Source organism: Mauremys mutica, chromosome 11, assembly GCF_020497125.1.
Source record: "Mauremys mutica isolate MM-2020 ecotype Southern chromosome 11, ASM2049712v1, whole genome shotgun sequence".
In the NCBI taxonomy this organism is placed as follows: domain Eukaryota; kingdom Metazoa; phylum Chordata; order Testudines; family Geoemydidae; genus Mauremys; species Mauremys mutica.
This window is the reverse complement of record NC_059082.1, coordinates 849,159-863,903: the sequence shown is the minus strand read 5'-3', so window position 1 is coordinate 863,903 and position 14,745 is coordinate 849,159. Positions and strand designations below refer to the sequence as shown.

At 52.7% G+C, this 14,745-nt stretch overlaps 2 protein-coding genes across 2 annotated transcripts; one reads left to right on the top strand and one right to left on the bottom strand.

Moving 5' to 3' along the window:
• Positions 1–723: 723 nt before the first annotated feature.
• MFAP1 (microfibril associated protein 1) lies at positions 724–9,111 on the top strand. Its single transcript, XM_044980935.1, has 9 exons — positions 724–941; positions 1,488–1,707; positions 2,927–3,056; positions 4,779–4,966; positions 5,603–5,711; positions 5,810–5,970; positions 6,299–6,458; positions 8,029–8,118; positions 8,300–9,111. The coding sequence occupies exons 1-9, from the start codon at positions 863–865 to the stop codon at positions 8,480–8,482; spliced, it is 1,320 nt and encodes a 439-aa protein (XP_044836870.1). The 5' UTR covers positions 724–862; the 3' UTR covers positions 8,483–9,111.
• A 1,448-nt stretch (positions 9,112–10,559) lies between these two features.
• HYPK (huntingtin interacting protein K) lies at positions 10,560–13,277 on the bottom strand. Its single transcript, XM_044980307.1, has 4 exons — positions 13,077–13,277; positions 12,601–12,656; positions 11,885–11,936; positions 10,560–10,845 (listed from the first exon to the last, which is right to left on the bottom strand). Exons 1-4 carry the CDS (start codon positions 13,260–13,262, stop codon positions 10,750–10,752), a joined length of 390 nt encoding a protein of 129 aa, XP_044836242.1. The 5' UTR covers positions 13,263–13,277; the 3' UTR covers positions 10,560–10,749.
• Between the last annotated feature and the right edge of the window lie 1,468 nt (positions 13,278–14,745).

Sequence of the window (14,745 nt, the reverse complement as noted above, 5' to 3'; positions counted from 1 at the left end):
CCTCCCTCCTGCAAGTTCTCGTTATCCTGCCTGAGCGCTACAGCCTCCCTCAGCCCCACGCCCCAGACCCAGCTGCTGAGACCGCCAGGCTCCCAGCCCCTCTGGTGCCCTACACCCAGTCTGTCCCATTACAACTTCTTACTCAGCCTAGGCCTGGCTCAGATCTCACCCACCCTGCCCCCTTCGCCCTGCAGCCCCCACGTCCCCTGCCTGGGAACCCTCCCCACCCGAGAGGGCCAGGCCCCCTCCGGGAGCAAACACCGCGGCTCCCTCTCCGCGCGGGGCTCCCAGGGACGCCACGAGTCTCAGCGCTGCCCCGGGCCGGGCCAGGCCGCCAGCCGCGGCTGTCCCAGCTCCCAGCGCGGGCTGACCGCCCTCCCGAGCCGGGCCGGGCCCGCCCCGCTCCGACCCCCGGCGGGGGCTGCACCGGCCGCACGCGGGACCGGGACCGGGCCCGAGCGCTCAGGCCGCAGGGACCGGGCTCCCGGCTGAGGGGCGGGGGGGCTCGGTCCGTGTCCGGCGTGGGGGTGGGGGCGTCGCCGAGCTCCACGGGACGCCCCGGGGTGGGGGAGCGGAGGCGGCAGCAGCGGCGGCCCGATGGACACTGCGTCCAACGCCACCTTCCCACAATTCCCCGCGGCGCGGGCCGGACAGCCTATCATCTGCTTCCGGAAACTCTATCCCTCCTCCCGGACCCGTTCTGACGCAGTTCCGGTCAGTGGGAGTGTGAGAGCTAACCTAGTTTCCGGTTCCGGGTCTTGGCGGTGACCCAGTTACAGGGTGGTTCCGGTTCCGGGCTCTCGCTTGGGAGACTCTGTTCTCGGTGTCGGCGAGTCCCGTGTTCGGGCCAGAAGCTGCCGCCATGTCGGTCCCCAGCGCCCTGATGAAGCAGCCGCCGATCCAGTCCACGGCGGGGGCCGTGCCCGTCCGCAACGAGAAGGGTGAGCGCGGGCCGGGGCGCGGCGCCTCTGCTCCCTCTGCCTGGCGCGGCCCGGGCCTCGGGGGGGGCCGACTCCTGTAGGGATGGGGATGGGGGGGAGGGGCCGGGGGGAGAGGACTCCTGTAGGGATGGGGCCGGGGGGAGAGGACTCCTGTAGGGATGGGGCCGGGGGGAGAGGACTCCTGTAGGGATGGGGCCGGGGGGAGAGGACTCCTGTAGGGATGGGGCCGGGGGGAGAGGACTCCTGTAGGGATGGGGCCGGGGGGGAGGGGCCGGGGGGAGAGGACTCCTGTAGGGGGGGGGAGGGGCCGGGGGGAGAGGACTCCTGTAGGGATGGGGATGGGCCGGGGGGAGAGGACTCCTGTAGGGATGGGGCCGGGGGGAGAGGACTCCTGTAGGGATGGGCCTGGTCCCGGGGGGTGGCATGGGCCGGGACGGTTTTCCCCAGGGCTGGTTGCTCTGGTTTCTCGGGAGCTGTGCCCCGTTTGTCCTGGGGTACTGGGGCAGTGAGAAGTTCAGGTCTGTAGTAACCCGTCCCTCCTTGTAGGTGAGATCTCCATGGAGAAGGTGAAGGTGAAGCGCTATGTGTCGGGGAAGCGACCAGACTATGCGCCCATGGAGTCCTCGGACGAGGAGGATGAGGAGTTCCAGTTCATTAAGAAGGCGAAGGAGCAGGAGTTGGAGCTAGAGGAGCAGGAGGAAGATTCAGCTAGTGACCCCCGTCTGCGGCGCTTGCAGAACCGCATTAATGAGGATGTGGAGGAGAGGTGAGCTCCTGCCCATGACAGCCCTGCCTTAGTCAAAGAGAGACACACAGCAAGTAGCGTCCGGCCCACCGGCCCCTGAGATACCCTGACAGCTGTGGCTTTACAGTCACCTTTGTTATGTCTTTGGCAGTTTCTCTTTTTAGACCTAGCCTTTGGAGCCGACTGTGCCGGAGTGCTGTCCAAGACATTGTGTAAACAAACTGAAAATATGAAGAAATATATGGAAATAAAAGGTTTTCTCTCAACTTTTTGCTATAGTAACTAGACTTTGCTTGAGTCAGTTGTAGGGATGCATTTTTCAGGTGTGTAACTTTTTGGAGTGTCCCTTTTATATATTCCCCACATCTTAACTAGAGGGATATAGGAAGGAAAAGCAGCCCTACGCATTGTCGCAAATAATTCTTTAGACGTAGGCTAGTGCAGTTAGTCCTTAAGTTCTGAAAGTGACCACAAATAGTACAGCTAGCTCCTTAAGGTCTTAACATGGGGAGGAAAGCAGAATCTATAAAACAGGATAACCTTCCTGTATGGAGATGGGGGATGTCATGTTACTGCATCTAACTGAGATAGACATGAGTAACATTTATTTAATTCACCTGAAGTCAGTAATTCATATCTATGAGGAGTAGCTGGGTCAGTTCTAGCGTTGCCTCAGTCTTACAATTGCTGAAGAAGAAGCAGGATCCTAGTGGAAGCTGCATTTTCTACAATAGGATGAACAGAAAGAAGTGTCTGTTCCTGAGCAATCCAGCTACTGGATCTTAAATGGCACCATGTAAACCAACCTTCCGAGAAGAAATGTTACTTTTTCCAAACTTTGCTGTTATAGCTCTGCCTGCAGCCCAGGTGCTCAGATTGTCACAGAGAATAATCCATGGTTTGTACTGTAGCAGCATATACATAAGAGCTATGATTGTTACAGTCTGATTATATTTAGGACACTGGTGGGTCTAGCTACTTTTTTAGTTACTTGAGTATTTGAGATTAACACACGTGTTCATCTTGGCATGCTGAGATACATCTTTGCTGTGATTATTGGGGCTATGACAGGGTCATTGTGGGGTTGGAATGGCTTGAGAATTCCTGGCTGGCTTGGATGTGTATGTCTGGGGACTTCAGTTTGAAGAGCCCCAGAGCATTTAGATGGGCTGTGGCCTATGGTCACTGCTTTATGGCACTTGAATTGCTATGAAATGTTAACTTTGGTGTCTGTGCATAGACTCGCAAGGCACCGCAAAATTGTCGAGCCAGAAGTAGTTGGAGAAAGTGACTCGGAGGTGGAGGGAGATGCCTGGCGCATGGAACGGGAAGATACCAGCGAGGAGGAGGAAGAAGAGATTGATGATGAGGTACGTGCAGAGCCATGGAAACATGCTGCAAATGTGCTGCAAGCACCAGTTCCCCAGGCTCTCTCAGCTGAGTTTCCACAGGGTGGGATCCAGCTTCCTGCAGCTCAAGGCAGTACCAGATCCATGGGCAGATGGGACTGGCTAATACCTGGACGAATCTGAAAGAGGTTAAGGGTCTGTCTACAGATGGCCTCAACTTGCCATTTGGGTTACATGGGATAAAAGGGAAGGTCCTCTCATGGATCAGTAACTGATTAAAAGATAGGAAACAAAAGGGGATAGGAATAAATGGTCAGTTTTCACAATGGAGAGAGGTAAGTAATGGGGTTCCCAATACTGGGTTGTGCGCAGTTCGACATATTCATTAATAACCTGAAAAAGGGAATGAACAGTGAAGTGGAAAAGTTTTCAGATGATACAGAATTATTCAAAATAAATAAGTCCAAAGTTGACTGCAAAGAGATACAAAGGGACCTAAAAAAATGGGTGAGTGGGAAACAAACTGGCAGAAGAAATTCAACAGTTGATGATAAGTGCAAAGTGTAATGCACATCGGGGAAAAAAAAATTCTACCTAGACATATATAATGAGCTTTAAATTAGCTGTTGCCACTCAAGAACTTTGAGTCATCATGGCTAGTTCTCTGAAAACTTCATCTAAGTGCACAGCTGTGGTCAAAAAGCAAACTGAATGCTAGGGACTATTAGGAAAAGGTTAGATAATAAGACAGAAAATACCATAATGCCACTATATAAATCCATGGCACGTGCACACCAGGCATACTGTGGGCAGTTCGGGTTGCCCAGCTCAGGATATAGTTCAACTGGAAAAGGTTCTTAGACGGACAACAAAGATGATCAAGGATATAGAACGGCTTCCCTACACGGGGAGACTAAAGAGATTGGGGCTGCTCAGTTTAGAAAAGAGATGACTAAGGAGGGAGGTGATAGAAGTCTATAAAATCATGACTGGTGTGGAGGAAGTGACTAGAGAAGCGTTATTTACCCTTTCACATAACACAAATGCCTTATTAAATTAATAGGCAGAACATTTAATACAACAGGAAATACTTTTTCACACAATGCACAGGCAATCTGTGGAACTTGTTGCCATGGAATTTTGTGAAGGTCAAAAGTAAAATTGGGTTTAAAAAAAAAAACCTAGATAAGTTCCAGGAGGACAGGTCTATCAATGGCTATTAGCCAAGATGGTTAGGGCTGCAACCCTTTGCTCGGGGTGCCCCTAAATCTCTGACTGCCCGAAACTTGTTGGGGAAGATGGGGGTGTATCTCTCCAAAGCTGCCCTGTTCTGCACACTCTCCCTGAAGCCCTGGGACTGGCCACTGTCAGAGACAGGACTGGAGGACCACCACACTGGTCTGGCCCAGTATGGCAGCTCTTATGGACAGATGTCTCACCGCTGGCCTTGCTGTGGGGAGGGAACATTGGCTGATGCCCCCTTTGGTTTGCATGGTGAAGTATGCAGAGCGGTGGATCAGAGTTTGGCCTCTATGGAACAAGGAATCAGTGCTGTTAATGCCAGTAAATTCCATCCATTTCACCCATTGCATGGAGGAGTTAGAGAGGACTTGGGGCCTCTGCCCCTCTTGGGCCCTGTCGGGGGCAAACATCCTCCCCCACCCCCTTGCAAGAGACCTGGGGGTGAATGGAAGGTCAGCAGTTCCATTGACTCCCTTTGGGTTTGGTTTGTGCCTCAATTAGGAGATTGAGCGTCGTCGTGGGATGATGCGCCAGCGAGCTCAGGAGAGAAAGAATGAGGAGATGGAGGTGATGGAAGTGGAGGATGAAGGCAGGTCTGGCGAGGAGTCTGAATCCGAGTCTGAGTATGAGGAGTACACAGACAGTGAGGATGAAACGGAGCCACGTCTCAAACCTGTTTTCATCCGCAAGTAGGTGGTGTGCCTGGCTGTTGTGGAGGTGGGGGATTGCTCAAGGCTGAAGGAGGGCAGAGTGCCAGCCTAGATGGAAAATGCGAAGGATTAGCTGGCGCACAGAGAAGCATGCTCATGTTCGTTATCATGTAGCTCGGAAAGCAACTGGTGCACATGCTAATAGCACCTCAGGTTCTATCTGCGGGTCAGATGCTGGCTTGGCACAGATATGCAGCATTTGTCCATGTAATTGAGCATCTGGGAGTGATAGATTCCAGGCAGCTGTTGTTTTTAGCTCTGTCAGTTGCATCTGACCCTGCAGCGTACACAAACTGGATGGGCTCAGAGTCTCTTCATGGTACTAGCTGTTACTTTTGGGTAGGTGCCACTCAGTGGTGATAGGGTGATTGCCAGTGAGGTGCAAAGTACCACAGGAAATGGTTCTCTCTCCACAACAGATCTGGGGGGGTGAGAGGCCACTCAGGAAGCTGCTAAGGCAGCTGGGCCTGGAGCAGCACCAGACAGGTGAGGATCCTGGGGGTGACACTGACTCCAGAGAGAGTGAAATAGCCAGTGCTGGTGTGGGACTTTGAGAGGGATGGGTCAGGTGCAGTGAGAGGGGGAAGGAAGCCTGTGATGGCCCCTCTGTTCCAGGAAGGATCGAGTTACAGTCCAGGAACGAGAGGCAGAGGCAGTGAAACAGAAGGAGTTGGAGCAGGAGGCAAAGCGGCTGGCGGAGGAGAGGCGGAAGTACACACTCAAGGTAATGGGGGACTGTCCAGTGGGGCAGCGTATCCGTGGGAGCGGGAGAGGGTTGGTCTGCTGCAGCAGGCTCAGTTCACAGCGTGGTCCCCTCTGCAGATTGTGGAGGAGGAGACTAAGAAGGAGCTGGAGGAGAACAAGCGCTCGCTGGCTGCGCTGGAAGCGCTCGATACTGACGACGAGAACGATGAGGAGGAGTATGAGTCCTGGAAAGTGCGTGAGCTGAAGCGCATCAAACGGGACCGTGAGGAGCGAGAGGCGTAAGTGCTGCTGCAGCCTGGGCTTGGGGTTGAATGTCTCTAGTCCCTGACCCAGAAGACAGCAGCCATGAGGGGGCATCTTCCCCTCCCCATTTCCTGCTCTGTCTGGCCACTGCAGCCTAAGGCAGAGCAGAGGGCACCCCATCTTAGCTCCTGGAGGGACAGGGCATTTGGTGCGTGCCCCTGGAATTTAGTGGGTTGAATTGTTTCCTAGAGCTGCAGTCTCTGGCCAGGGATGTGAGTGGGACGAGCTTTCTGCCTTCTGGGCAGAGCAGAAGGCCTGGTGGGAGTAGGGCTGTCTCTAACGGGCTTTGTGTCTCCTGCACAGACTGGAGAAGGAGAAGGCTGAGATTGAGCGCATGCGGAACCTGACAGAGGAGGAGCGCCGTGCTGAGCTCCGTGCCAATGGCAAGGTCATCACCAACAAGGCAGTGAAGGGCAAATACAAATTCCTGCAGAAGTACTACCACCGGGGGGCCTTCTTCATGGTGAGTGACTGTAGGGGCAGCCCTGCTCTGTGGCTCCCACACCTGGAACAGTGCGTTCGGTTCTGGATGCTTCAGGGGCAGGACTGGTTTAAAGGAAAGATTACACGGGCTACAGCTGTAGAGTGGCAACGCAGCCATGGAAGGGGGTGTGGTGTCAGGAGAGCATGATGAGTCTGCTGTGTTTGACGGGTGTGAATCCCTAAGAGGATGTGGTGTGATTCGGGCTTGACTGAAGATGAGGTTACATTAAATGCCAGGAAGCTTCCTGACAGTGAAATTGATTGTCACTTGACCACCTTGGGGTTGTTCTCATGCATCCACTGATACCTCTCTGGTAATGACTGACAAATCTACCTGGATGTCTCATTGCTATTCGATCTCATATGGCCCAAACCCTCTCCACTCCCCCTTTCCCTGTCATTGTCAACCCAACCCTCTTCCCTGGCATTTAGGCTCATAACCTGGGCTGATTTGTGTCTCCTCCATGTCCCACACATCCAGATCTTGCTGCTGTTTCCTCCACTACGTCTCTAGATTGTGTCCTTTTTAGTTTCTACCTTTACAGCTCAAGCTCTCCTTGAAGCCCTCATCACTTCCCACGCTGCCTCCTGCTGCCTTACGAAGTGTTGGTGCCAGAATCCTTTGCCTTGTCTGTTCTATGCATGCTGTCCCCTCCGAATCCCTCCACTGGTGCCCTTCCTTTACTGGAGCCTAGGCAAGCTTGTCACAGCTGTCAGAGGCAGAATCAAGAGGCCTGTTGTTGTGTCACTTCTGCGACATTATTAAAGCTAGCCTCATCTGCCCTTCTCATAAACAGTCCCCTGTGTCTGCTGGCTGCACACGGTGCCCTTCCTGAGCTCATCCACAAAGCCGCTGCCCTCAAGGAAGCTGTGGATAAATTGAAGAGGGGTCAGAGAAGAGCCATGAGAGTGATTACAGGATTAGAAAACCTGCCTTAGAGTGACAGATTGAGCTGCTTGAGTCTATCTGGTTTAATAAAGAGACGGTTAAGGGGTGACTTGATCAGTCTATACCTGGGGAACAAATGTTTACCAATGGGCTCTTCAGGCTAGCAGCAAAAGGTATAACATGGTCCAATGGCTGGAGGTTGAAGCTAGACAAATTCAGATGGAAATAAGGACTTTAGAATCTGGATGGTGAGACCCCTTGCACACCTGCTTACATTTTGTTGTCTTATGTAGCCCAGGGCTGTCACCCTTCCCTCTAACCTAGTGTCAGCTCCCCAGGCCAGGAGGGTTGTAGTATGTCTGGAAAATGCCTACAAGCTACAAGAAACAAATGAGGTGGGAGGTTCTTTGCTTGGTGTATTTGCCACTGGTCTGAATAAAGCCCTGAAATATGGACTGAGATTAATGTTCTAATCTAGACCCTGGAGATGGACTAGATGGGACACAAGCCTTGTTTCCAATTTCTGTGATTCTGACGTGAGCAGGGAATCTTGAGTGTTATTCCCAGCACTCTGAACTATGCTGTTTGTGGAGTGTGTCCTTACCTGGTTTCCCTGGGGACTTACTCTAAATGACTCTGCTGCATGTCCATCCCTCCCTAGGATGAAGATGAGGAAGTGTACAAGAGAGACTTCAGTGCCCCCACGCTGGAGGATCATTTCAACAAGACCATCCTGCCTAAAGTCATGCAGGTATGTGTGCTGGAGATGGGCTCATGGGGGTGGGGTGGGTTCTCAGCTAGCAGGACCTTAGAGGGTACCTCTACGGTGGGGTGACAGGGAGGCCTGGTCCAGTTTGTACTCGGAGGGTGCTGTAGGCCCTGCTTGCAGTGGCGGGGTGGGGTTGCTGCTCACAGAATTTTTTTCTCCCTAGGTCAAAAACTTTGGGCGCTCTGGGCGGACCAAGTACACACACCTGGTGGATCAGGACACAACCTCCTTCGACTCTGCCTGGGGCCAGGAAAGTGCACAGAACACCAAGTTCTTCAAGCAGAAGGCAGCCGGCGTGCGGGACGTCTTTGAGAGACCATCGGCTAAGAAGCGGAAAACTACCTAAGGGGAGTGCCCAGGACAGTGTCATGCTGCCAACAGCAGGGCGGAAAGGCACTTTGTCTGCCATGGGTCCTCACCCTGCCAGATATCTTGCGAGTACGTTGGGGCATAAAGTGCGCCTGGTTTGGCCAATTCCTTCTACTCTCCATTTGTCGAGCTGAGTGTTGTATTCTGTGCTCCAGCACTGAGCTCTCACCACTCTGCCTGGTGACCTGGGCCAGGCTGCACAGACTTTCCACCGGGCTCAATTGGAATCAGAGGAAAAGTCCATCCTTGTGCTAGGCCAGCCAGACCCAGCGCTGAATGGCTTTCGTCCCCATCAGCCCCACGGGACTAGACAGCTTCCCAGATTCCCACTGCCAGAGGGCAGCAGATCCCCAGTTCCCTTGGAATTAGCAGCAGGCTCCTACGGTCTGTTCCAAGGCATCTCCCCACCTCTGTACAACACCCCATCTCCAGTTGGGAAGGCAGTTCCCTTTTGTTCTCTGCCCTAGCTCTGTGGGGCTTTGAAGCCTCTTTCGCCTAGCCCTCTGCTTGGCTCTAGGCTCCCCTATCTGTACCGTAGGGTATGGGGCTCTTCCAGGCCCCCACGGCACAAGATCTGAGTTTTGATTAAAAGCTGTTTTCTCACAAGACTGGCATTGCTATCACTCTTTGGGGGTGGGAGGGGCATGTTGGTGGCTGAACCAGGGCCCTCTCCCTTCTCTCTGTGCTAGGGGTTTGCGTAACTGAACTCAGCTCACAGGAGGTGCAGGGCACATTTGTGCTGTGAGGTGGATGGAATTCTGACTTTGAGGGAGGAGGTGACTTAGCAGCAGTTCCCCAGCACTGTTTCTGCTCACCCTTGGGGGGTATTCTGTGCCGGTGCCCCAGCCTTGCACTATTAGGCTGTTAGAGCTCCAGCCCACCATCTCCTCTGGGAGCAGCTTTTTCGCACCAAGCTGTCAGTGCAGGCCATAAACACAAATTCCCCATGATCCATTCTTGGCCACAGATGGTGACTGAAGGGATGCTCTGCCCCTCCAGTGGCTATTCAGCACTAGAGTGAACACGCAGCCCCATAACAGGGCGCAAGTTGAAGCTAGTGTTCTCTCCAGCCCTTCAACTCTACAATGCCTTTAAGAGAGATACTATCTCCTAGAACTGGAAGGGACCCCAAAAGGTTGTTGAGTCCAGCCCCCTGCCTTCACTAGCAGGACCAAGTACTGATTTTTTGCCCCAGATCCCTAAGTGGCTCCCTCAAGGATTGAACTCACAACCCTGGGTTTAGCAGGCCAATGCTCAAACCACTGAGCTATCCCTCCCTGCTGCCAGGACTGCTTACCTCAAGTTTTGTAACAACCAGGCTTGCCTGGGAGTTTCAGTAGGGAGCTGTGGCCCTATAAGGCAGCCTGTGTTCTGGCCCTGTGAGGCCTTGAAACCACGGGCAGGCTGATTCAGCCAGAACCACCCCTTCAGTTAACCCCAGACATATTACATGGAAAGCACCTCAGAGCTTCTAGCACTGTGTAAATATAGAAACTTGAGAAGGTCTTTGCCCTCAGACCATGTGATTTTTAGGAGCTGACAAAACAGGAAGATAATATCAAGTGAGACTGCTGGGCTTAACCGAGGGAAGACTGAAGCCAGCAGAGCTCAGATTAAGAACTAGAAAGGCCATAGCAGCTAGACCTCAAGCCTGTGAGCAGCATGGAGAGGAACAGACTTGGGGGTGATGGAGCAATATAATGGCAGAAGGGAAGTAAGTTCATATCAAAGAACCATGCAGCAGGGGTGGGAATGTTGCCCCATCTCTCCCTTTTGAGAGCTCAGCCATTGTTCTCTGAAGAAGGTTTAAGTGAACACTTCATTCAGAAAATGCTCCCTCAGCTCTGTACTCCCCACCCTGGTGAGCTTTACAGGCCAGATCCAATTTGTCTCACTCCTGACACCGTATCCATTACTAGGGCAGCAGAGCACCTTGTGACTCAGTTGTGTGAGTAGCCTGCCTACACAAAGAGCACCATGATGAAAGCTTTCTACAACAGGTAGGTGGTAGCACTCTTTCAGGGCCCATTCATAGCTGCTTTATAAACTGTGTCCACAAGGTTACGGATGTCTTTATTTCAATAAGTTAATACATGTAGCATCTGACCAATATCACTCTGTCAAAGAGTTATTGGGAAGGCAGTGCACATGGCAGGGGTGACCGCACAAAGACATGAAGTCCCCACAAGAGTCTTCTTCCCTCATTTCCTTCTCAAAGCACAAAGTGGTCCAGTTGGAATGTGCTTAGTTGGTGAGGGTGATCAGAGCCTCCACCACGTTCCCCATATGCTCTCGCAGACTACGCTCTGCAGCTGCCCGAGAGATCTCCATCTCATTCATCTGCAGGGAAGGGAGCAGAGATAAGAGATGCTGCACAACAGCAGACATCACACAAGAAAAGGAGCGGACTCAACTCCCACATTACTGAGGCCTCAACCGAGTATGAGTTACACAGCTGCTACAGAGTCCAGCTACTGTTCCTGGCTTACTATGGTGCAATACAGCAAAGCAGAGTGGATAAAAATCAATGATTAAAAAAAAAACCCACACTTTTTTTTGATAAAATGGTTTTTGAGGAAAAAATTATCTAAGGATACTTTTAATTAAGATACATTATAGCTCAAAGATATCTCAGCATAGAATAGGGGTTACAAATTCTAATTCTACAGCATGAGACAATATATTCAGGTAATGTTTAAGAAAAGTTTTGTAAATGAGTTTCAATAGTTCATGGATTAGGGACCCAATCTTATGGGGTTCCAGAGGATTCTGGATAGAATATGCTCAGTCTAGAACATACCATCAGAGATGCTTGGTTTTGCAGTTCTCAAACTGTGGATTTGTATCTCCAGAGATAACATGCTTGTTAACAGCAACAATGTTTTAAAATAAATAATATATAGAGGTGAGAGATAACAGACCTCAACCCCATTGTCCCTCTTCAAATTCGTGTACACAGAGTCAATCCCTTACCTCTCTAACAGTTCAAAAGTTCAATGCATAGAAGATTGTTGGGGGCGGAATAGATCTGGACAAGGAGAAGATGTCTGGAGATAAATGTGAGAAGGGAGGGACAGGCAGTAGAAATAAAAGTGAAACTGTTTGAGCAGCATATTCCAGAAGTCTTGAGGTCTTTCTGAGTATAGTCTTCATTGATTTGAGATCTACAATACCATTCTCTCACTAGAAGGGAAAGCCTATAATGGCAGCAGGACATAAAATAGATCCAGTTTGGGTCTCATCTATCTCTGAGCTGTGAAGAATATGTATTAAGATTATAACAACCAATGAGAATGCACTTTTATGTAGAAATCCATGATTAAATCGAGTCTTCCTGACTAGTGATTTAAATCAAATCTACTCTGCCTTCCATACTCACAATCAGTTCCAAATCTTCTTTCTTGATTGTAACTTTTGCCAGTTCTTTTTCCCTGTAACAAAAGGAATCAGAACATAAAGCACCAACAACAGGCTCCAGACCCCCTTTTCCAGACCAACTCAGTCACAACTGTAAAGAACAATCAGAAAGCTTGCAGCAACTCCTTGCCAAAGCATAAAGCCACCAGTCCTGAGACCAGACTTAGACAGGCAGGAAGTTTAACCAGAAAAACTACCCTGGACCCCATGGCCAGTGGTTTTCAAACTTTTTTCCTGGGGACCCAGTTGAAGAAACTGCCTGGAAGCCGGACCTGCTGCTGGCCACTTCCAGGGCGCAGTGTGGTGTTGGAACAGGGATCTGGGCAGCACCACCGACTGGACTTTTAATGCCCCAGTCAGCGGTGCTAACCAGAGTGACCAAATGCCTTACATGCCATGACCCAGTACTGGGTCACAACCTGCACTTTGAAAAATGCTGCCCTGGGCCTCCAGAAGAGGGTTCTGCATGTGTAAAGCCATGTCACCTATTACTGGACTGAATGGCTCAGGAACTGAATGCCCTGGCTTGGCATGGCCAGAACTGTCTGAGCTTAGGCTCCAAAGAAGCTGTTCTAACCTACAACAACCAATAAGGCTGATGTTTAAACTGTGGGGCACGGAGGTTGCGTCTCAAAACTCTACATTAAAAATGGGACAAGAGGTGCAGGGAGCACTTACCTCTCTTGTTTTGCTTTCTGCTCTCTGGATCTTCGGTCTCCAATCACCGACATGGCCTAGGCAGAAGAAGCAGGGAAGGTTACCTCCAGCATACAGAGGGAGGGGTCTCCCCACAGCCCAGGAAGGCAGCACCGTCACGTCACCATACACTATCAGGCCAAGCTGAGCACCTTCCCAACACCCAGGCCCCGAGGAGCCACACGCTGCAGCCTCTAGTGCTGCACTCTCAGGCCACTGCTGGTTGGTGGGGAAGAGCCGAGACTGCCCGGGGCCCATGGCCCCAACCCCCGTCAGCTTCTGCCCCCCAGCATCTTCCACCAGCTCCGGGGTCAACTGCTGAACATATTCTGAGTGAGCCTCGCCCCATCGCCTGGGGCCCCGCCCCCCGCCGGCCCCGCCCCATCGCCTGGGGCCCCGCCCCCCGCCGGCCCCGCCCCATCGCCTGGGGCCCCGCCCCCCGCCGGCCCCGCCCGCACCGTCTCCAGGTTCGAGCTCTGAATCTCCTTCTCCTCCGCATAGTCCGTGACCCGCTCCAGGTCCGCGGCGCCGCTGTCGTGTTTCCGGGGCTTCTCAGCCGGCCGCCCCCCGGCCCCGTCCGCGCCGCCCCCGGCCCCGTTCGGCTCCGTCTCCAGCTCCAGCTCCACGTCCCCCTCCGCCGCCATCGCGCCGCCGGCCCCGGACTTCCGCTTCCGGTCACGAGACTGGGGTCAGTAGCGGCGGCGGAACCAGCGAGACGCGCTGGGCGGGACAGAGCGGCCGGGCGCCCCCCTCGGGCGGGCGGGGAATAGCGCCGCGCTCCTGAGGCGGTGCCGTGGGGGCGCTGCCCCAGGTCCGGGGAGACCCCCCCGCTCCCTCGCCGCCCCAGGCAGGGGGGCCCCGCCCCGCCCCCACTCCAACCCCTGCCGCAAAGTCCCAGGCCCGGCTCCACCCCCTCCCTGCCCCATTGCGCCCCTTCCCCAAATCCCCGCCCCGCCCTCAGCTGTTTCACCCGCCTGCTCGGGAGCGGGAGCTGGGGCGGGGCGCTTGGCTGTACCCACCAATTCCCCCCCATGGCTGCGCCAGCCCCCGAGCACCCGCCGAGTCGGCACCTGGGCGGGTGTCCGAGGGCCGTTCAGCCAGGTGGGTTTGTGTGGTGACGTTCCAGAATGGCCCATTTCCTCCTGGTAGTTCTGCACGGGAGGGGAACCACTTTTCCTGCCTGGACTCACAGTTCAGAGCAGGCACTTTGTACAGTTATATGAAGCGAACCGTATGTTCCCTTGTAGTGTAGGATACAGACATTACAAGCAAGATTAATGCAGGCAGCAACTTACAAGCAATTGATAGTGTCTAAACGCTAAACACATTCTTACAAGTTCAACACCCATCTTGAACAATATATGAGCTGCTCTGGTTTCCAGCTATGAATTTGTCAGTGCTCAGTGGATGCCTGCAGCCTTGGCAAAGGCTGGTCCCTGGTTTACTAGCCTCACATATACCAAAAGCCCTTTGTCTCCTACTCTCTGGCAAAGCCGGCTTGCCCCCGTGTATGCAAACCAGCCTGGAGGTGGAGCTGGCAGGCTCAGGTGTAATCAGCCCTGAGGGTTATTTCCTGGAGGAGCTATGCTACCCTACATAAACCACCATCAATTTCATACCATGGTTCCATGCGGTTGCAATATTGGTCCCCCTCATAGGTCCAGTCTGATCCTTAATAGGTAGAGACTGGCTTAAGCCTTGGAGCACGATGTTTACCACCCAATACTCCCTTTGGTTGCATTAACTAAGGCAGGGATTGGCAACCTTTCAGAAGTGCTGTGCCGAGTCTTCATTTATTCACTCTGATTTAAGGTTTCACGTGCCAGTAATGCATTTTAACCTTTTTAGAAGGTCTCTTTCTATAAGTCTATAATATATAACTAAACTATTGTTCTCTGTAAAGTAAATAAGGTTTATAAAATGTTTCAGAAGCTTCATTTAAAATTAAATTAAAATGCAGAGCCCCCTGGACTGGTGGCCAGGACCTGGGCAGTGTGAGTGCCACAGAAAATCAGCTCCTGTGCTGCCTTCGGCACCCATGCCATAGGTTGCCTACACCTGAACTAGGGAAATTGAATATTCTTGTTCTCCATAGAAATGCCCAAGCCCTCTTTTGCGCTTGCTAAA

What these genes read in the sequence shown, in the direction of transcription:
- MFAP1 (XM_044980935.1), top strand. Translation starts at nt 863, where the DNA reads ATGTCGGTCCCCAGCGCCCTGATGAAGCAGCCGCCGATCCAGTCCACG. An exon ending in AAGAAGAGATTGATGATGAG is followed by an intron (nt 3,057 to 4,778) that starts GTACGTGCAGAG and finishes TGCCTCAATTAG; the next exon opens with GAGATTGAGCGTCGTCGTGG. An exon ending in GACCGTGAGGAGCGAGAGGC is followed by an intron (nt 5,971 to 6,298) that starts GTAAGTGCTGCT and finishes TCTCCTGCACAG; the next exon opens with ACTGGAGAAGGAGAAGGCTG.
- HYPK (XM_044980307.1), bottom strand. Translation starts at nt 13,262, where the DNA reads ATGGCGGCGGAGGGGGACGTGGAGCTGGAGCTGGAGACGGAGCCGAAC. An exon ending in CAGAAAGCAAAACAAGAGAG is followed by an intron (nt 11,937 to 12,600) that starts GTAAGTGCTCCC and finishes CTTTTGTTACAG; the next exon opens with GGAAAAAGAACTGGCAAAAG. An exon ending in AAGAAGATTTGGAACTGATT is followed by an intron (nt 10,846 to 11,884) that starts GTGAGTATGGAA and finishes CCTTCCCTGCAG; the next exon opens with ATGAATGAGATGGAGATCTC.